The sequence below is a fragment of the Aedes aegypti genome, chromosome 1, assembly GCF_002204515.2.
Source record: "Aedes aegypti strain LVP_AGWG chromosome 1, AaegL5.0 Primary Assembly, whole genome shotgun sequence".
Taxonomy (NCBI): Eukaryota; Metazoa; Arthropoda; class Insecta; order Diptera; family Culicidae; genus Aedes; species Aedes aegypti.
In genome coordinates this window covers 204,404,864-204,427,773 of record NC_035107.1, presented here as the reverse complement: position 1 = coordinate 204,427,773, position 22,910 = coordinate 204,404,864, and the positions used below count along the sequence as shown (strand labels likewise).

Sequence of the window (22,910 nt, the reverse complement as noted above, 5' to 3'; positions counted from 1 at the left end):
GAGTGATCTGATGTTATGTGGGGATTCGGGAACCTTATGGCTACTAACCTTGAAGATGTTCTTGGTTGGCTCTTTGAACAGCCATGTCTCACTATCGTTGTACGAGATTACCTTCATCGATATTGACAGGTAACCATAGCGGATAAAAATATTGATTGCCTTCCCGAGCCGCAATTGCGATTCTCGTTGCCCCACACAGCTGTCCAATGATGAAAGTAGCAATGTTAGCAGTAATAACGGTCCAACCAGTGTGCCCAGCACGTTGAGCACAATGAGCTTCGTCATAACACGTCGCAATGAGGGGGGCGTGGTCCCTCCCTGCTATTGCTATGGCTTCCGTTTCTGTGAACCGGGCGTGCTTCAATCGCTTCTGTTGTATGCAATCCCAAGTGAGGCGGCCACCACTTCCCGTTCATAGATCTGGTTTGTCAGCCCTTAGCATGTAATGCCGTTGTTAGTCATCGTTGGGAGGCCATAGCCGCGACCAGTGTTATTCAAGGTTAGCCGGGGATTCTGAAGCAGCATCAGCTGAAAGGATATAAGAAATGCAAGATAATTACTAGGTGAAGGAAAACATCAGAGGGGAAGAACTGAACTGTCTAATCGAACAATAGCACATTAAGTGATATTTAAGACGGCACTTGACCGCCTGCATCATGAAGTCGCTATAATGTAGTGCGTGGCTGTTTAGAGTTCAAGATCAAAAGCTCGTGGACCACCACCATTGACTGAATTATGATCCGCTGCAAACTGCGTCGGGGTGGAATAGGTTTTGCTCTTGGCATGGATATGCGATGATACATGTCACGTGTGTCTTGCATTGGCGCGTGAATCAAGAGAGGCTTAACCCGGCGGCGGCAGTCAACATTTTCTATTAGCAAACCTTGACAGGTTAATTTGTCTCTCTATTGCACAGGTTCCCAAACTTTACGGCCCACCTGACCGTTACTTTCATGCGGCTCACTAGGGTTAAATAATGCACAAATTATATTTATATTAGGACGTTGTAAGTATGCACCAAGTTGGTTTAAAACAGCAGAGGTTGTGATCGTTACAGTATGTGGAAGACATTATTGCCAGATAGATCATATTCGAAAAAGAAATAAATAAACTTTAGAAAATCAGCTACATATTTAAATCACGAGACAAATATAATTTTTTCCCAAAAATAAATAAAATGTTAAGTTTGGAAAATTTGCAACAATCAACGAAACAAGACAACTGTTGTGAACACTTAGAGCGCTAACCTTTTTTTTATTTGTCTACTTGTCTACTTTATTTTGTACATTTCGACTAGCTGAATGCAGAGCCACCAGCCTCGCCACCCTCCTGGGAGTCGCGACCTACAGTTGGGGAAACTATGCTCTATGAGATTCATGGGACAAGATTTAATGTAGAATTGAATTGCGGAGATCGGTTCAACCCCTTTTTGAATCGGAAATAAAATCAAATGCCTTTGATTGACTACTCATTTGTCGAATTCTGTATGCTGTCATGCTTGAGCGAAACGCGAATGCAGCCAGTCGATGATGGTGAGGTGCTTACGAATAGCAATTTTATGCATATGTACCAGCTCGGAGCAAAGTGTTGGAGTGTTGCATTAGGCCCCTACAGTCCCTCGTATGTTAGGGTTGCACATGATTCGTGATATAAACTTTATAGCTTTGGGCCTTTTATTGGTTCATGTCCCGCGTTCGGCATGAAAGCAAGCCCTAATTCGCAGAAGTATTGGATTTTTGCTTCATGTTCGATCACCTTTATGCCATCGTAAAACCATCGCTCATACATACAATTTTACACTGAATCGTGAATTGGATCAAGTTTTTTTTTATTTCTTAGAAAGCGGTGCATATGTTTGTTGCACCAAAAATTGGGTCTCGGTTACGAATGAAACATTGTTAGTTCAACAATGTGGCTGCTTTTTTGCCTCCCCGTCTTGTCTGCAAACTACTGAATGGAAGTGCGACGTTTAGTCGTTTCTTGAATATCACCTGCTGTATGTTTTGATGATGTGGTTTGTTTTGCTTTTGTTTGTTCAACAACAGAATACAACCAATGTCTCTTTGAGCGATACAAACGTTTTTCTTGTTAATGATTTTTAGTATATCGGTGAAATTGATAAGGAGCCGGATCCTATTCTTGGCACTTTTGATTCACTTCGGCAGTGGGGTTTTTTGAAAGCTACAGAGCTCATGTTTGGCTATAATATGCGTCGTATTGGTGCGCTTCTTATTGCAAAGTTTTAGACAATTTGGCCGAAAAAAAAAACCCCCATGCCAAAGTGAATCATGGAAGTGCCCAAGTGGTTCTGCACCCTAATAGATATAATCAAATCAATCAATGTTGTGTCAGCTAAAAGGAAAGTGATTTCATTCACATTCTTTAAATTGTCCCATTTCGTGCCATATCGTATTCCGAGCTGACAGCACCCTCTCAAATTTCAGTGAAATTTTCAGGATGTAGACCTTTATATTGGAATTTTCAAAAAAAAAAAAAAAATAAATAAGTATGCAAACTTAATATTTTTTACAAAATTTCAACATTCCAACATACTGAAACTTCCAATCTACTCCATCTGAACATGTCAAGCGGCCAAGTGATTTTTGGGGTTGAAAAATGTTCCACATAAGCTCGCAGGACTAGATACAAACCATTCATCAAGAATCACTGGTGGAATAGGATGTGTACATTACATTTCCGGACGTATATCTGGATTAGCCACCGGTGTCCAAATCTGTGTGGATGCATTTGGAGGTGCAAGTAATCCTTTACACTGTATTGTAAGTTCGGTCAATCGTTAGAAAATGCATTTCGCCGAAGTTGGAATCCATGCAAGATGCGAATCGAATGCACAACTTACGAAGTTAGGTATCTCCCATAGGTTCTGAGAACAATCCAACTTCGGCGAGGAACCATTTCTAACTTTTTAGCGCGCCGACAATACTGTTAAAAATTTGAGAATTGGTCAATTGAGTCAAAAGATATGAGCAAAAGAGTGCAAGCAAGTCGCCACGCCTTTTAAGGGTTAAAACAACACACGGTTTTTCTTGTCCGTTTTCTATAACGGTTTTTCTTGTCCGTTTTCTATAATGTTGACAATGCCAAACAATTGAATGTAGAAAAAAAAGTACAAAGGTGAGTGTCATTGACTCATGCACCGAAATTTTCTAACAAATGCCATTTTAGTGCTAAGAAATATCTCTAAAATAAAAAATCGGGAAATCTCATTTCGGGGTGAAATTGATCACTTGTCAATGCGATTATTGTTAGTTTTTAAACCAACTCTATATAATAATAGGTCCTTGAAGGTTAGGTCCCTGAATCCGAATATGCTTGCTAAATTCTTAATAATACAATAATTATAGAAATAAGGAATAGTTAAATTTCAAGAATTTCACGAAAAACGCCTAAATGTATGCAATTTCCTAAGGAATATCTCGATATCTAACAGAAATTCAATTATTTCCACCGAATGACCAAATTGGTACGAGTTTTGGTTATGAAATCTGGTTTGGGGATATTTCTCAAGCATCCTCACAAATTTTTAGGTTTATACCATGTTCAAATCCTTGTTTAGAACTAGAAGTTTATGGATGTTCGTCAATATTGCACCGCACATGATATTGGAATTTTACATTATTTTCATAGAAATAAACATTCTTTAACGCAAAACACTTAACAAAACGCAGTTCAACAATAGTTACGACAAACAACGTTCATTCACTGCAGGTTACATTGATATTTGTGCTCCATTAGGAAGAAATAAAATCGAGTGACACAGTGATCAATTTTACCCTACTGATCCATTTCACCCGAATTTACGGTATTAATGAACTGCCTGGATGTGGAGCGCAATCTGATGGTACCTCATTTAATTCGGAATTTGACGACTAGGTGGCACTAGTGGGCATGGTTTTGTGGATATCACAGTCCCAGGAGCCTGTCCATTTAGAAAGATGGCGTCTTCGGCAAAGTTGTTCAGGCTGTGAACCGTTTCACCGATTCGTTACTTTTAGTTAAAATTTGACAGTTCGGTGAAATGGTTCACAACCTCAGTTAATCGATGGCTACTATTGTTCGAGCTAGTTGGTTCAAAATTTTGCCACCAGGTGGCCATACTTACTAGCATGAAACATTTGTTTTGAAGATATCTCAAGTGCCTGACCACTTTAAACTATTGCGTCTTCGGAAACGTTGTTCAGTAGGACAAGGCTTTTTATTATTTGCCACCAGGCGGCGCTAGTGAGCATGGAGCTTTTGTTTTGCGGATATTTCAGGATCCTGAAGAAGAAGAAAGATGGTGTCTTCGACAAAGTTGCTCAACTTTAATTACAGCTTGCAAGTCTTTATTCACTTCAAACAAGAAATAGTCCATGTTTTTTTTCTATTGAGAAGGATTTTAAAATAAAAATCGAGTTGTGGAGTGAAATTTACCTCACAAGTGAAGAAAATAGCCGGCTTGTTGAGACATCGAGTTATGGAAATATCGACTTATGGAGAGCACGATGTATTGAAATTTAAAGGAACCGAAAAATCCATCGAGTTATAGAATACATCGAGTTATAGTAGAACATCGAGTTGTGGAGAGTTGACTGTAATATATCATATATATAAAATCCCAGAGTTGTCTGTCTGTCAGTAACGCTTTGAAATATTTCACCGAAAAGTTTCACTGAGCACAACAACAGCAATTTTAGAGCACTACAACAGTAAATTTCATAGTTAGAACATTACAATTTCAAATTGCAGAGCACTACAACAGTTATTTGATAGAATATTCTAGAAATTTATGGACCATGTTTCTTCCCCATCCGTAGAATGTTCTAGATTTTTTCATGATTGTCGTTTTAATTTTTGGGAAGTTCTCTTTTAAAAAATGTTAAACAAAATCGAGCCCTTCTGGACCTGTATATCTGTGTTTACTCATGCTGCAAAATCAGTTTCGTGGAGATTTATGCCTTTTTTAAAAAAAAATTATGTTACATTCATAAGCTTCATATTGCAAAGCGAGATTGCAAGACATTACACACATGATGTGCTGGTTGAAACGCTCGATTTTGTGTGAATCGTTCTCAGCTTTGTGTGACTTCGATTAAACGTGTTGTTCGGTGATCAAATCGTAAATGAACCAACTTCAACCAAATTGAAGTTCGGTCGAAGTTGGATTGGGTTTGGGTTAAATATGTGATTCAGAGGGGGTTTCAACAGTTCCAACCTATAAACACGAGTATGAAACATATTATTGTCCGCCAAATAGTTTTTATTATATTTACAGTTAAACTAAAACATACTAAAAACAAAATTTCATGGTTACTATGATGGTCCCCCATAACAGCTTTCTAAAGCATTCCTGTTCTATGAGTGGATATTTCCATGCGTCATAATAACTGTGATTTTGAAAGACAATAATAAATTATGGAACACTGCAACTGCTATTCAGTAGAATATTCTCCCTGATTCATAGAACGTTCTGGAATTTTCGAAATGTTTCACAGCTGTAGAAACACTACAACAGCATTAGGGCTTTAATTATTCCAGATTAGATCATTACAACAGCATTAAGGCAACGTGCTCAATATAGTATGGTCAGAGCATAAATTTAGGCGATTTGGCGGTCGTTAGTATCATGCGTGTCAATCTCGACCATTATCATCTACTTCTAACATTACACCTCCACTGGGACGGAGTATGCTTCTCATCTTATTATTTATAGAGCACTTTCACAGTTATGAACAGAGAAATTTATGGACTAATAAATTTCTCTGTTCATAATTGTGAAAGTGCTCATATTGCAGTTAAACATAAACACTATCAATCTTTGAAAGATTGTGCATAGCTTTCCGCTTTCAAATATTGTTAGAGCGTGGCTAGCCACGCGGGGTAGGCTAGTAAATAATATAATAATATAAGGGACCTTCCTTAGCCGAGTGGTTAGAGTCCGCGGCTACATAGCAAAGCCATGCTGAAGGTGTCTGGGTTCAATTCCCGGGCGGATCTTTTCGTAATGGAAATTTCCTTGACTTCCCTGGGCATAGAGAATCATCTTACCTGCCACACGATATTCGAATGTGAAAATGGCAACTTTGGCAATTAAAACTCTCAGTTAATAATTGTGGAAGTGATCCCAGTGGGGGCGTGATGTCAAAATAAGAAGCAAAAGAAGATATAAATAATATATGGCGTTTGTGTGTCACGGATTGGCTTGACAGATTGGTCAACAGATTTTCACAAGTATTTCACTGTTCTATTCGTCTAGGAACGTGTCTGTAAAAAACAATATTTGTCGAAAAACACTGAGAAAGTTTGGGAATATTTTCTATTTTTCAAACTATAATTACAGTTTGTATAGTCACATTTGTGTCTATACAAATATATGAAAAAATCAATATTTTGAAATCCTCCTATTATGAAAACACAAATAATGATCTCTAGCGAGTTCAATGTGCATTATAATTTCAGAATCTGCTGGATAATCAAATCAACGCCGTTCATGGCAGTCATATTTTTCAATTATGCCTCCAGAAAACAGATTTGTTCTATTTTCTGCCAGCAACCGTCATCACGTCTGTCATAGCTATACTGCTCCGGCATAAGCGGCAAATCGACGATGTGGTAATTCAATTGAAAATGCACTCAACCGCCTTCGACGCAATGACCGGCTGCGCCTCATCACTGGAGAACGAACGGTCGGTAGCTAGAACAGTCAGAACCAATTTGTTGACAGATTTTTTTTCTTCACTCGATGAGAAACTCCAACTGTTGGCTGTTCATATTTAGATTGAATAATGAACTCACAAATAATATGGTAATCAAGCAACTGGCTGGGACGGGTTGATTGGGTTATGCAAAGCAAACGTTGACGAGTTCCCACAGTCCAGACGATGACACATAACTCGGATGTGGTATTGGATTTGATGCATGACGTCTTGGTGGGTAAGAATATTCGTTTTTGTGACTTAACGGATGTCAGCACCAACGATTGTAATTCTATTTGGGTATTTCATAAATAGGTAAAGGCGTTAAGGAAGTTTAAGCTTCAGATCTCCCACACCATTGTTACATTAACGCGTATAGTCCTGGATGAGAGCAAAAACAAATTCCAAGTCACAGACTAGGGGGTGCGGGCTCAAACATTTCGTTGTTCAAATTGAACACGAACTTTTCCACGACTGCTAACCGTTGTTTATTTGGTTGTCTCGCAGGAAACCACGGTAAAAGTGCACCCTTAAAATACTTCACACAAATCTTCAATATTTTGGTGTAGACAATTAACGCAATAAAAATACTAAATCAGAAAGTTGCTAGCCGTATGTTAGTTAGAAATATATTTCAGAAAAGTTGTCAAATTCTCATGCATAATTTAGACCAAGTACAACTTTTCTTAACAGTTGGTGGTCTTTGTGTTATATAAAATATATAACAATTTTTAGCGTGACGAAAACATGACCGAACATCTCTAGGCACACTCAGATTATTTTTACGAAAATTTAAGAATTTCAGCAGCCTGCTTGTTGATTTCCAATTCGCATCCCCCAGGTCACAGATAGTTTTCGGAATCGGTTATAATGTTCCCACTATATCGAAGAATTTTAGGAAAAACGCTCAAGTCCAATGTAAAAATACTTTACTATATTGGACGCAGAATGCTACCGCGAGGTACACCAGCTTGCTTAGCTTAGACTGACTACACATATCAATGGTTGCTATTCCGTGATTGACCGAAGTCAGTGAAGATGCACAAAGAATCAACTAGAAGTTTGGCTGAGATTGGCCAAAATCTTCTTCAGTGTGCATAATTCAGTGCCTCTATTTACACAGTGTCAATAACGGCGCCGGCCACGTTCTTGCAGTCAAGTGGGATTGGGGGAAGGAATGTTAGTGTGTTACCTTTGCTTTTTGGAGACCGTGTTTTCCTCTGCATCTCACCAAAGGTTACTGGGAGGGATGTTTGTTAGTGGGGAGGATCGTTGGGTCACAGAATTCACTTTGATAAGCGATTAGATTATGATAAACGATTATTTGTAAGATATAAAGATGCTTTTAAATATAATGAATACATTGATACGAAAAATCTCCATGTAGAAGAAAATAATATCGACATTTGAAGTGGCGAACCATTCAAGGCTTGTTGACCAGATAGCTAAGCGCAACATTCCTATAGCTGTCAGGACGAATGCATGTGTTAACTCATATGAAAAGAAAAAAAAAAACTCGATTGGCTGGACCATCACAGAATACTCTTATGCCGACACATTTAAAGTTTGTTGAATAAAGTGAATAAATAAGTGCCGAACCATTCAAAGTTTGTTGAATAAAGTGAACCTTTTGCAAGTTTGCATTTATAGTGTCGAACCATTCAAAGTGCTTTATTAAATACAAAACTGAAGGTAAAAGGAAAGGAAAAAAAAGTACAACATAAATAATTTATACATAAGAGCTTATGCCGACACTCTCAGTGACGAATTATTCATAGTTTATTGAAAACCCGTATTTACGTCCCACCGTTGTAACGATTAAATGTGCATTCATACATATTTTACAGATTTGAAATAAACGCATGAAACGAGCTCACCAATCGATCCGTTATCCTTGACTAAGCCGCCACAATCCACTTCTAGCTTCACTTAACGCGTACAGACTAACTGAGAAAGAAATCACTCCAGAGACGCGAGAAAAATAACACTTTTGCTTTTCATGCAAAAGATTGCTCTGATGACACAAAACAAAAACACGAACACTTGGGCTTCTACGAAGCACTGCCTAGCAAAATGCGTGCAAGCCGAAAGAACGAAAAATGACAACAACGAGGCACGAAACCGACTCGTTTGCTCGGGCCATATTAGAGCATCAAAAACAAAAAGAGAACTCGCAACCCAAGAGGGAAAAGCTGGGATTGCTTCGGACTTTCTCGACGCACTGCCCGGCCAAAAGAACGCGGAACCCGGAAGGAAAAAAAATGACACTTGCTCGGGCTTTCTCGACGCATTCTGCTGCCCCGAGGTACACCAGCTCTTACAGAAAGTCAAAGAGAGTGTAATTTGATAAATAACTTAAAATTTGTTAAAAATTTTATTTCGGAGTCAATGTCGAACTACGAGTCTGAAACGAGTCTCCAGGCTTCTGGAAATGTTTCCTTGGCAACTGAACAGAGTACATATGTTTAGATTTTCTAAAGCTCTTATATTATTATGATCACTTTTGTTGGAGTACCGTAATCCGGGGGCAAATTGATCACTATTTCACGCTTATCCTTTGGGATTCAAAAATTGTCAAAATTATTTCGGTAAAATCAGTCATTGATCTCTATCAGTTTATGTAATCGATTTTTTATGAAATAAAATTTAACATGTCATAAAATTAGTTTTAATATCAAAAATTGAAAATGACATACTGAGGTGAAATTGATCACTAAAGCATATTTTAGAATGTAAAATTTCCCTATCTGCTTAGTTTGGGTCTGCTGAATCTGAAAATTATATCAAAATTCTTACAACTCGTGTATATCATTATTTTATTGCAAAATTGAACTTTGTAAATCTGCATAATACGCCTAAATGTATGCAATTTCCTTTGAAATAATCACGTTATTCAACAATAAACGGTTTTATGAGCAAAACACTATTCTTGTAATGCTGTACGATTTCAGGAAATGTTATTTGGTACCGACCTGATCAAATCCACCCCAGTGATCAATTTGCCCCCGGATTACGGATTAAATTCTTGAGAAAGAACTTTCCGATAGCCAGATTAGGTTCTCTTTTTCATTATGATTATTCCGACTGGGAAATCAAAATGAATCGTTCATTTCGATTTTGATTGCTTTATTTGATTTGATTGAGGGGACGGACCTGGTGTAGTGGTTAGAATACACGCATTTCACGTCGAGGACCTGGAATCGAATCCCATCCCCAACATAGTCACTTATGACGTAAAAGTTATAGCGACGACTTCCTTCGGAAGGGAAGTAAAGCCGTTGGTCCGGAGATAAACTAGCCCAGGGAAACAATCTCATTAATCAAAATAAAAATAAAACTTTGTTTAATGATAGTTACTTAGGTGCTTCAAAACGGCATTAAAAATAGGTTCCAATAGTAAAAAAATTGTGCCTAGGCATCCTTGGAAATCAATATCTCCTGCCTAAATGCACCAAACTCGGAAATATTTATCCCGGTTGCTGGCACGCTTTACTTTCTTATTTGAATTGAAGAGCCTGGATTGCTTCGATTTGCTGATAGGAAAATTTGTATGTGGTTTTCAGCCTTTATGGTTCGCGGAGCACTTTTTGAAATAAAATTGTTGCGCGGAGCACCTGTTCGTAAACATCAATCCGTTTAAAATTTGGATTTTTTTACACGCTTGAATCATCACGAAAATCGTGAAAAAGAGTTTAATGTTGGTCAATTTTCATCAATTTTGCTTTTTCTTTTCTTCATATTTTGATCCAAATCGAAGAAGATTTGTTTTATTTGATTGAGCAAACTTTATTGTGTCAAAGCTAAACTGTGACATACGAGGTCCCCAAGCAAGCTGCCACGAACACCAACGCACAATCAATCTTACACAAGTCGATTTCCTCAGAATGAAAACGTATCGATGTTTGTTTGATGTCATTGAGCTTTCGGTCAACGGCAGGCCAACAAGAAAGTGGTTGTTTTGCAGCAATTCTGTTTATATTTGGATTCTCACAGCCAACAAAAGCTATGTTGTGACAGTTCTCACATCAAACAAAGAAAATTTTGTCAACATTGCACTACTAAGGACTGTTCATTTAAGAAAGTGGACACCTAAATATTAGCATTTTGGTGTAAAAAATCCATAAAAACAAATAAAATTTTGTTTCAGTGTGATCTCAAGTGTTTATTTTGACAGCAGACAAAAGTTGACATAAAAAAATTATAAATTCTAAACGATGGGTCGAATTGACATGGCGACTCTCAATTTTTTTTTGCACAAATGGTGTACAGAAAAACTGCCGTTCCGAGATTTGGCTTAAATCGCGAAGTGTCCAAATTGAATTTTTTTAACGCTGTGGCCAAAACAGATATTCCTGACGACGTACGATACATCCCAACAGAAAAATTTGGGAAAAATGATTTGGTATGGCAAGCAATTTGCACCTGCGGTATGAAAGGGTTCATTCAAATATTACGTAACGCAAAATTTGTCAATTTTAGACCCCCTCCCTCCCCCACGTAACAGCTTTTGTATGGAAAATTTCAAATTTTTGTATGGACCGTAACACTATGCAAGACCCCCTCCCTCCCCCTATTGCGTTACGTAATATTTGAACGGTCCCAAAGTACGCAGGCAATTGGATTGGTCTATAAGGAATCTAAATCAAACTATAATTAGGTTTGCGACAAATATTTTAAACCTCGTGGCTTGAGAATGGTAGAATAACATTGCTTGCGAGATTTTTTTTTTCTGAAGCCTGATTTGCTGCTGAAATGTAATTTCTTCTTTGATTATAAGGGTATATGTTCCGGATACTGACAGCTACTTGACGACATCATTCCTATCCACCTCGAACATATTTTTTGAAAAAAATAATCTAGTGATTCAGATCTTATATGCTACGATATGAATTGTTCACAACCAAATTTAATGTTTACACAAGTGAAGAGACTGCCTTGTCTTGTTTATCCGTGGATGCATGGGAATCGAACAAGAAAGCGCTTTTTTCTTAACGCAGTATGTTATTGAAAAGAAATATCAGTTTGAACGAGAGTCGGTGTTCAGCAAGGAATCGGCGAGAAATTTCTTTAGCTATTCCTTTTCAGCAGCAAACCATGCTTAAGCCTTTAACAATGCACAGTGGTCCAGGAATCAGTTTTACGCGGAAAGATGCATTTTGAGCTTTAGAATGAAACATTAGACAAAAACGGTCTTCTACAAAGTTGTTTGTATTAGTTAAGCCCTTTGTTTGGTGTTATTGAAAATTGGGGTGGACCACATTTTCATAGAAATTGTGTAACTAACTTTCTTATTTGTAGAAATTATATTATACATGCTTCAGCAAAGTTGTAGACCATTCAATTTCAAGCAACTTTGCCAAAAAAAGTTTTTTTGTATCTCTTAAATTGACCGATTTAGAGCTTTTTTCCTGCAGTGACATAGGGTGGTCCGAACAAAACTGGTTTTCTGGCTCTAGAGTTTTCAATTCAAATTTCTCATCAAAGTAGTCTATGAGACACCTTTAGAGCTTTAAAAAATGCGTAATTTGGTGAGTGAAGAAACTCGCTATCTCCTTCCGTTTAGGAGTAATTGTTGTTTTTCTCTCAAAAACATGCCTACTTTGGTTATGAATATCTCTGATTGGGGCAAACATAAAAAATATCTTTTGACGGCATTCGAAAGACAATACTAAAATTGTATATTATGTTAAAAAATTAAAGATGTGTTATTTTTGTAACTCTAAAAAAATGCTTTGAAAACCAAAGGATTTTAAGCAGAAAAACTTTAATAACTTTTGAACTAAAATAGATATCATCAATATTTTTGCATGAAAATTTGCGATTTGTCAAGTTCTTAAAGTCGTTCATAGACCGTTTTGACGAGTAATCTGAAATAAAAAAGATAGGGCTCTAAAACTATTTTGAAGATTTTCATAGTATGTATTTCTTTATTATTTTGCATTTTGAGCCTGAAAATGAAATTTTAGACAAAAATGATCTTCTACAAAATTGTTTCTAAAAATGTATGCTTTTATACTGTGTCATTTGAAACTAGGGTGGTCCACAATATCACACATATCATATAATCAATTATTTTATTTGCAAAAATACTGGTATATGCTGTTTGGCAAAGCGGTAGAACTTGAAATTTTGATCAACTTTGCCAAAAAAAGTTTTTCTGTAGCTCAAAATTTGACCAATCTAGAGCATTTTTTCCTAATCATGGCAGGGTGGTCAAACAAAAAAAAGTTTTTCAACTCTAGTTTTTTTTATATTATTTTATCGTCAAAGTCGTCTATGAACGACTTTTAGAACTTAACAAAACGCAAATTTTCATGGAAAAAGATTGTTGATATCTATTTTAATTCAAAAGTTATTGAAGTTTTTGTGATTAAAAATATTTGAATTTCAAGACGTTTTATTAGAGTTACAAAAATAACTCATCTGAAAGTTTTTGATATAATATACAATTTCATTTTGTCTTTTGAACGCCGTCAAAAGATATTTTTTATGTTTGCCCCAATCAGAGAAATTCTCAATCAAAGTAGGCATGTTTTTTAGAGAAAAACAACAATAACTCCTATACGGAAGGATATAGCGAGTTTCTTCACTCACCAAATTGCGCATTTTTCATAGCTCTAAAAGTGTCTCATAAACTACTTTGATGAGAAATTTGAATTGAAAACTCTAGAGCCAGAAAACCAGTTTTGTTCGGACCACCCTATGTCACTGCAGGAAATAAGCTCTAAATCGGTCAATTTAAGAGATACAAAAAAACTTTTTTTGGCAAAGTTGCTTGAAATTGAATGGTCTACAACTTTGCTGAAGCATGTATAATATAATTTCTACAAATAAGAAAGTTAGTTACACAATTTCTATGAAAATGTGGTCCACCCTAATTTTCAATAACACCAAACAAAGGGCTTAACTAATACAAACAATTTTGTAGAAGACCGTTTTTGTCTAATGTTTCATTCTAAAGCTCAAAATGCATCTTTCCGCGTAAAACTGATTCCTGGACCATAGTGCAATGTTTCTGAATGAGTGAATCACAAGTTCAGCATTCTCGAATATTTTCTTAATTTTGATGAAACTTTTGAAATATCTCGCATGATCTGGGATAATGCCCTAAAAGCCATTGGTAACCACGTATGTAGTTCGATGTTTCTGTGGAAATTAATGAATCAGCTTCCAAACCAACATCACTGGCGTGTAGAGGATAATCCTTTCTTCACCATACCGTTGTAAAGTAACATATAACTCCATTTAAATGGTCAGAAACAACGAGCTACACACATGGTTACCAATGGCTTGTAGGGCGAGATCAGAAGTTATGCGAGATATCCCAAATTTTGTGTCACACTGTCAACATTTTGATTATTATCGAAGTTTCATGTACTGTGCTGCTTCGAAAGTCGGATACTGGCCTTTTTGAAGGTATTATTGAACTAAACATCAATTCTGTTTCGCTCAATATCCATGATTGTGACGTCTTCTTCGCTCCTCACTAGTAAATGTTGACGAAATAATAACTATTCGGAAAATTAAGGTTGGTGTTCTAAACTCGAAGCATCTGGCAATTTGAATCAACGGGATCAACACAGTACCCAAGATTTTTTTTTCTCGACGCGCTACCCTAAACTCGAAATCAAAAAAATGTTTATATCTAGTTTTGATCACTACACTGCACAGAAGTTACACTATTGGCGCCCAAATAATTTAAAAAAAGAAGAATCGGTCCATTTTGGTGCCTATTCTCTTTTTTTTCATTAATTTTAAATATAAATATACTATTCTTGTCATTTCTTAAAATAATTTTTGAATAGTTCAGCATTATGAATGCCGGCTTACTGCAGGGTTACGTTTAAAAAAAAAAAAACATAAATCTAGTTTCCATCATTACTAAAAATAACCTTTGATTAGTTTAATATTTTGAATGTCGGCGTATTTTCTTTATCTTTTCTCTTAAAATATCTTTTCTCCTCGAGACAAAATGCAAAAATAGTTTTAAGTTAAAGTCGTATTTTTCCTCCTTATCCATGCATCACCGACCAAAGGTGACTCCCAGATCTTTTTACTTCCTCAGTAATAAACACCCTTCCCGTGGTGATTGTGCAGATGCAGAGGTATTCTTGGTCTCTAGAAACAACAATCATTACACCCTAACTTTCCTTTCCCATCCCAACTTTAATAAGAGACCTGCTAAAATTGCACTTTGAGAGTAAACGGAAACTTCTGAGGGATTCCACGGAGGCATGCAAGTCGATTCTGATCGACCATTTCAAAAATATCTGAAACTTTGCACAGTTTTTCAGTTCCATCTAAATCGTGATTTTCCGATATCAAATCTTCAAGTTGAGTCACGACTAACTTTTCAAAAGGGTGTATGTGAAAATGGTTCAAAAATATTCAAAAAGCTGCACAGCAAAAACGGTTCGTTCGATTGTTAGACAACTAAAGAAACAAAGTTAGACAACTAAATAAAAAACATAATTTTTGTCACAAAAACTCAAATATCTCAAAACCCTATCGGAATACCAACGTAATTTTTTGAGGGAAAACGGTCCATTATATTAGCTATCTACCTAAAAAGTTATGACATTTCAAATATTTTACAAATTTGACACTTAGTGAAATTTTTTTTTTCATTGTTAATTATTTTTAGGACCGCAGTTTGTTGCTGAATTTTTTGTTAAGGGTACCACATGAGGTTAACAAGTTGTTTTCATGATATATTATTTAATTATTCATAACTATTATAGCATCTATTAGAAAGTTAGACGCGATCCAGTGTTGTGATCTAAAGTCTTGATAGTGTCATATTTTTTATTGTACGTTACTGAAGAAAAATTCTCTCAATAGAGTTGAAACCTTTTGATAGAAGAAACCTATAAGAAATCTAATATTGAAGACAACAGCTACAAAAAAGTTTTCTATACAGGTATACGACTAGTTTACCTGCAAAAAGTTTACCTCGTAGAGAACAAGGCGGGTCTATACCCAGGTGATCTAGTATACGTAAAGCAGGTCGGTTTTTTCGGCGCTGGTTTTAGCGTTAGCGTTAGCGTAGTTACGGTATACTTCGTAGATTGGATACTAGCAACATTCATGTTTCTTTTTAATAATCTCATCCTGACTACTTTCAAGAACAAGGCAAGGGAGTATACCTTGTTCAAATCATAAACAAGAATACTAAAAGCATGAATATCGCTATTCCCGGCCACGCCCATCTTTACCGTAACTTGGGATAGGGGAAGGAAATGTTGATGTAGCACTTACTTAATGAGAGGCCACCGACTCAGCGACACCCTCATAAGTGCTACGGAGCTGGAGGTTGGGGAAGGTATATTGTCAGGATTCGCCTAGAAAGCTGGCGATAGACCATAAATATTTGTTGTTGAGGCGTTTTCAAATTAATCTTTTGAATGCCGGCAATCAAAAGAGAAAACAATAGCTTATTTATAGTATAAATAGTATTTCGCGAAATGCTTGTCGATTGTGCAGTAATATTTTTGCTCAATAACCAGTGAAAAGCAAAACCGATACCTCCAGGGTCATCGGATTGTATAAAATAACGATACGCGTAAAATAAAAATCACGCCTATTGAAAAACTGTACTGTGCCCATTGAAAAACTGTAATGGGTGGTACTGTATTTTTAGATAATCGAAAAACGAAAGGAAGCGCGTTCGAACTAAACACCCTAGGATAACACAGTAGGTTTTTCTGCTCAAAATTATACGAAAAGCAGAATCGATCCCTCCAGGGTCATCGAACGGTTAAAAAGCATCCACAACCGATTGTTAGTTGCGTAACACCCGCCCGGACAGAATGCGCAATCTGAACATAATTATCAAACTCCGAAAATAACATTTTCCGTTCAAGAAACGATCAGAAGTTCCACGACGCGGACAAAAACGATCCGGAAGGCTCACAAAAGAAAAAGTATCATACTGGAACAAACTCACCGGATTGATTCTCTAAATTTATGTGCTGCCTGTCACTTCCGGATGGTTCGGTGAACTTAGGGCAGCCAAAAACCAACAGTACTGAGGACACAAATCAAACAAATCACTTTTTCATTTTTCACTTTTCACTATTCCATTTCTGAATGTAAAAACTGTCCTGCTTGGGCTTCATGAAGCACTACCCAGCAAGACGCTCCAGAACAGAAAAAAAAAACAAAAAAAATCTCCAGCGACGAAAACAAGCGCGAAACCGTGAGCTAAATCTATCGGACGACGCAAAACCGATCTGTCCTGCTTGGGCCTTACGAAGCACTCGTCGAAACGAAAAACAATCTCCTGGCGTCCCAAAAACAAACCGTCTTGCTTATTGAGGTGGACAATCCCGTAGTCCTACGTCATTCGACCTAAGCGGCGAAACCCCTTCGCGCGCATTTTTGTCGTCAGTAGCAACAACAACAACATTAGTTGAAAAACGTTTCTGTGAGAAACATGCGTTTTAATAAAAGTTAATTTTCTTTTGTTTTGTAACAACGTTTGTTACTTTTATTTCGACGATCGAACCATTCCCTCATTAGGTTATGGGTTCCAGTATTCGCGAGTGTCGGAAATTCGGTCGGAAGTAAAAGTTTTGCACGGTACGGAATCATGGAACGAGAGGGCGATCTTGTGCGTGTGCCACTTTTTGATGGCTCAAACTACCCGGCATGGAAGTTTCGGATGCTGGCCTTGCTCGACGAGCACGAGCTGATGGACTGCATCGAACAGGAGGTGGCGGAAGTAGAGGAGCTTGAGATCAAGCAGGAGGACACGGCTGAGGAACGCCAGCAGAAGGCGAAAGCGGTGGAGAAAAGGAAGAAGAAGGACAAACGATGCCGATCGTTGTTGATTTCCCGCATCCACGACAGTCAACTCGAGTACATCCACGACAAACCGACCCCAAAAGCGATTTGGCTAGCGCTGCAGCGGATTTTCGAGCGACGGAGCATTGCTAGTCGCTTGCATCTGAAGAAGCAGCTGATTACTCTTCGACAGGACGGCGCCAGCCTGCAAGAGCACTTCCTCCGGTTCGACCGGATCGTTCGGGAATACAAATCCACCGGTGCTGGTATTGATGATCTCGATATCGTCTGTCATCTGCTGTTGACGCTGGATTCAACATACGCGACGGTTGTGACAGCCATCGAGACGATGCCGGAAGATGCATTAACGCTGGAGTTCGTGAAGTGTCGATTACTGGACGAAGAAACGAAGCGGAAGAGTGCAGATGTCGAATCCCTTTCGACGAAGCCAGATGCAGCAGCTTTCTCTGGATCGCGAGGCCGAAACTCATCGAAGCAGCAGCAGAAGAAGAAAGTGTGGAAGTGTTTTGGCTGCGGCCAAGAGGGACACAGAGTCGCTGAGTGTCCAGAGAAGAAAAAGAAGAACGACTCGAAGAAGACGAGTGCGCACTACGGTGCAGGCGGAAAAGGTGTGTGTTTCGTCACGGCGGAAACGATTCCGAATAAGAAGAAAGACGTAGTGACGTGGATTATCGATTCCGGCTCATCGGAGCATATCGCGAATGATAGTGAGCTTTTCGATGAGTTGATACCGTTGCAGAAGCCGATGGAAATCGCTGTCGCCAAACAGGGACAGTCGATCGTCGCGAAACATCGCGGCGTGATTCGTTTGTGTTCGGTTGTAAACGGTGAATCGATTCCGATAACATTGCGGGACGTACTTTACATTCCGGAAGCAAGTGTCAATCTCTTGTCGGTGCGTAAAATTGAAATGAACGGACTGAGAATAGTGTTCGCTAGTGGCGCAGTCAGCATCGCACAAGAATCGGGTGTAGTGGCGATTGGGAAACGACGTGGAAAACTGTACGAACTGAGCCTCCACCGAGAAGAGGAGTGTGGGGAAAAATCGTCGCTCTACTCGTGCGGTCGCGTACCCAAAGAGCTGGAACTGTGGCACCGTCGGTACGGCCACTTGAGTGCGAAAAATTTAGAAACTTTAGTGCGAGATAAGATGGTTGTTGGACTTGATGCCGAACTTGGTACGAAAGACAGTGACGAAATAGTTTGTGAGTCATGCATCGCCGGGAAGCAGACTCGAATGCCCTTCTCCGCGCGCGAGGGTAGACGGTCGTCGCGAGTTTTGGAACTAATCCACTCGGACGTGTGCGGCCCTGTATCGCCTGTGGGGATCGACGGTGAGACCTACTTCGTCACGTTTATCGACGATTGGAGTCGGTTCACGGTAGTGTATCTGATGAATTCCAAGGACCAGGTCACCAGCAAGTTCAAGGAGTACGAAGCCTACGTGTCGGCGAAGTTCGGAAACAAGATCTCGCGATTCCGCTGTGACAACGGCGGTGAATACAGAGCTGGCGCATTCCGGAAGTTCTGCAAGAAGATGGGAATTCAGATTGAATGGACCGTCCCTTACACTCCGGAACAGAACGGCGTCAGCGAACGGATGAATAGGACGCTAGTCGAGAAGGTGCGTTCTATGCTGGAGGATTCCGGAATCGACAAGAAGTTCTGGGGTCCGGCGATCCAGACTGCGGCGTTTTTGTCAAACCGCAGTCCAGCGAGTGCTCTCGACATCAAGAAAACCCCGTTCGAAGTATGGGAAGGACGTAAGCCAGATGTGCACAAGCTGCGAGCGTTCGGAGTGGATGTTTACGTGCACATTCCAAAGGAACACCGGAAGAAGCTGGATCCGAAATCATGGCGAGGGGTGTTTATTGGTTATTCCCATAATGGCTACCGCGTATGGGATCCAAGGCGGAAGACCGTTGCAGTCGTGCGTGACGTGATTTTCGTCGAAAGTGGTAGAAGCGATGTTCCCTTGGATCGGGGGAGTGCAGCAAGTCAAGACTACGTTCGTGTGCCGGGAATACCGGAAGAAGCTGACGACGACAACGAAGTAGCTGTGGAAGATGTCATGGATGAAGAAAATTTTGATAGCTGTGTAGAGGAAACCATTCGAGAAGATGGAGGAGAAAGCACAACGGAAAATGATCAGGAGGAATGGCGAGGACAACGTCGTCGAAGCCAGAACTCACGGCGTGCGGAAAGCACTCCGAAAAGTACGCCCCGTCCACGGCGAGAACGTCAGCCTCCATCGTGGCAACGGGACTTCGAGATGGATTACACCGGATTTGCTCTCAGTGCTACCAGCTTCGTGGAGAATCTTCCGAGTTCGCTGTCGGAAATGAAGAAGCGAGCTGATTGGCCGAAGTGGGAAGTAGCTGTTCGGGAAGAAATGGAAGCCTTGGAGAAAAACAACACCTGGTCGTTGACGAAGATTCCAGAAGGTCGTGTGCCGATTACCTGCAAGTGGGTGTTCCGGCTGAAGCGGGATGAAGACGGCGGCAAGATTCGCTACAAGGCCAGGCTCGTAGCCCGCGGATTCACTCAAAGGTATGGATTCGATTATGCGGAGACTTACTCCCCAGTTGCGAAGTTAGACACACTTCGGACGGTCTTAGCGGTTGCCAACCACGAGAAGATGGCGGTCCATCAGATGGACGTAAAAACCGCCTTCTTAAACGGAAAGATTTCGGAGGAGATATATATGGTCCAGCCGGAAGGATTCGAGAAAGGTAAGGGTCTGGTGTGCCGCTTAAACCGTTCACTGTACGGCCTGAAACAGGCGTCGAGGGCCTGGAACGAGCGGTTCCACGTTTTCGTCGAGAAGCTTGGGTTCAATAGAGGAGCAAGTGATCAGTGCCTTTACGTGAAGCGAACCAAAAACGGTCCACTGTTTCTGATTATCTATGTGGACGATATTTTGATTATCGGTTCACAATTGAAGGTGATCGAGACGGTTAAGAGATCCCTGGCCAGTGAATTTGAGATGAAGGACCTGGGGGAAGTGAAGAGCTTTCTTGGCATGAAAATTGAGCGCGTCGTCGATGAGAGGTACCTGCGGATTAGCCAGCGCATTTTTCTGGAAGACCTGTTGCGGCGGTTCAATATGCAGGAGTGCAAGCCGATTTCCACACCAATCGAATGTCGTTTGCGGTTGTCGAAAGGAGAAGAGTCCCAACGAACGGAGAAGCCGTATCGCGAGTTGATTGGGTGCCTTATGTACGTCGCCCTGACATCGCGGCCCGATCTGTGTGCGGCCGTCAACTATTTTAGTCAATTCCAGAGCTGCCCAACGGAAGAGCACTGGGTGCACTTGAAGCGAGTGTTGCGGTATATCCGTGGCACGTTGGACCTAGGACTGGAATTTCGAGGAAGCAACGAGGCACCGGTTATGGAAGCATTTTGTGATGCCGACTGGGCAAATGATCCGATAGACCGGCGATCACTCACCGGATATGTGTTCCGGGTTCATGGATGCACGGTTGGTTGGCTTACCAGGAAGCAATCGACTGTGTCCTTGTCATCGACCGAGGCCGAGCTGGTTGCACTTAGCGTGACCGTGTGCCACGGTATCTGGATGAAGCGACTGTTGCAGGATTTGGGCAAAGAGCTCGAAGGACCTGTGACTTACTACGAAGACAATCAGTCAACCATCAGGATAGCAGAGGACGAGAGGGATGCTGGTCGTATGAAGCATGTCGACGTGAAGCACCGTTTCGTGCGAGAGCTGATTCAGCAAGGACAAGTTGCCCTACGCTACAAGTCTACCAATGATCAACTCGCTGATGTCATGACCAAGGGATTGCCAGCAGGAGTGTTCCAGAAACATCGGGCCAGCCTTGGATTGATGGCCTCCGGGAATTGAGCGGGGGTATTGAGGTGGACAATCCCGTAGTCTTACGTCATTCGACCTAAGCGGCGAAACCCCTTCGCGCGCATTTTTGTCGTCAGTAGCAACAACAACAACATTAGTTGAAAAACGTTTCTGTGAGAAACATGCGTTTTAATAAAAGTTAATTTTCTTTTGCTTTGTAACAACGTTTGTTACTTTTATTTCGACGATCGAACCATTCCCTCATTATTGCTTGGGCTCTACGAAACACTGCCCAGCAAAACTCGCGAAACGATAAACAATCTCCTGGCGTCCCAAAAACAAACCGTTTTGCTTGGGCCCTCCGAAACACTGCCCAGCAAAACTCGCGAAACGAAAAACAACTCCCGGCGTCCCGAAAACAAAGCGTCTTGCTTGGGCTCTCCGAAACACTGTCTCGGTTTTCTCGGCGCTGGTTTTCTCCACAAAGTTAAAATCTGATTACACCTGGGTATAGACCCGCCTTGGTAGAGAATAGACTTTGTTAATCTTATTTGGGAGAAAGCGAGTAACTTCAACAACATCAAAAACATGATAGGTACATACCATGAACATACTCACGAAAAAGCTAAAAATATACTACCACTATGGTTATAAAAGATTTAATTGTAAAATTTTTCTTCAGTCAAGCAAACGACACCAAACTAGTCAGTAAAAACTTAAAAGTGATTTTGTTTATTAAAATCTAACGAGCAACATGAGTAGTCGCTTTCTCAACTGTTGCAGGCCGTTTGCAGAAAAAAAGTGTTCGAAAGAGCTACGAAATCTCACCGAAAGCACCATAGATAAACTGAAAGCGGCTGGTTATGCTCCAATGTCTACATTGAATACAAATTTATGCATTTGTACGTCCTGCCGTTTAAACGTTGACAAACGGGCAATCTGTACATCATCGGTGGATCAGGTTGCAGGAAGTTCGAAAACAACAACAACTGAGGAATTACTAGATGCACCGACAACAACTGAGGAGTTACCAGAAGTACCAAGTGCAGATAGTCTTGCCACGGTACCATCAGCGACATCTGTTTCAACAAATCAATCAGAAGATGAGTGCATCCAGAAGGTCAACATCGAACGCTTCAACGAAGGGATAGCTGGAATAAAAGTGACTCCGATTAAATGGACGAATATGGGTTACGTCAATTATCCCGAGAAAAAAATACCGTGAAATCAACGAAGCTGTACGAAGAAACCTCTTCAAATTAGGACCTGATGATGTGGAAAATACAGACTACGATGAGGTAATTATGAATATGAAGGAAAGGTTCTCGAATCTAGCCACGACAAGGAAAGAAAAATTATTGATTTTGTCGATGCTGCCAAGCTCGTGGTCTATTCAAGACGCCATTGATGAGTTCAAAACCAATAGAAATACAGCAAAAGAGGCAAAACAATTCAAAAATAACTGTCTTGCAACCAAAAATGCTAGGTCGAGTACTTCATTAACAGATGAGACAAAAGAAAAAATAATTCAATATTTTGAAGACGATGAAGTAAGTAGAGCTATGCCTGGCCAAAAAGATTATGTATCTGTAAAA

The 22,910-nt window shown here is 39.8% G+C and overlaps 1 protein-coding gene across 1 annotated transcript in view; it reads right to left on the bottom strand.

Moving 5' to 3' along the window:
• The window catches only part of LOC5573380 (torso-like protein), a 175,487-nt gene that overhangs the window by 5,623 nt on the left and 146,954 nt on the right, over positions 1–22,910 (bottom strand). Inside the window, exon 3 of the mRNA XM_001660809.2 lies at positions 49–528. Within this exon, the coding sequence (XP_001660859.2) occupies positions 49–285 (237 nt within the window). The 5' untranslated portion in view covers positions 286–528. The remainder of the gene's footprint in view (positions 1–48; positions 529–22,910) is intronic.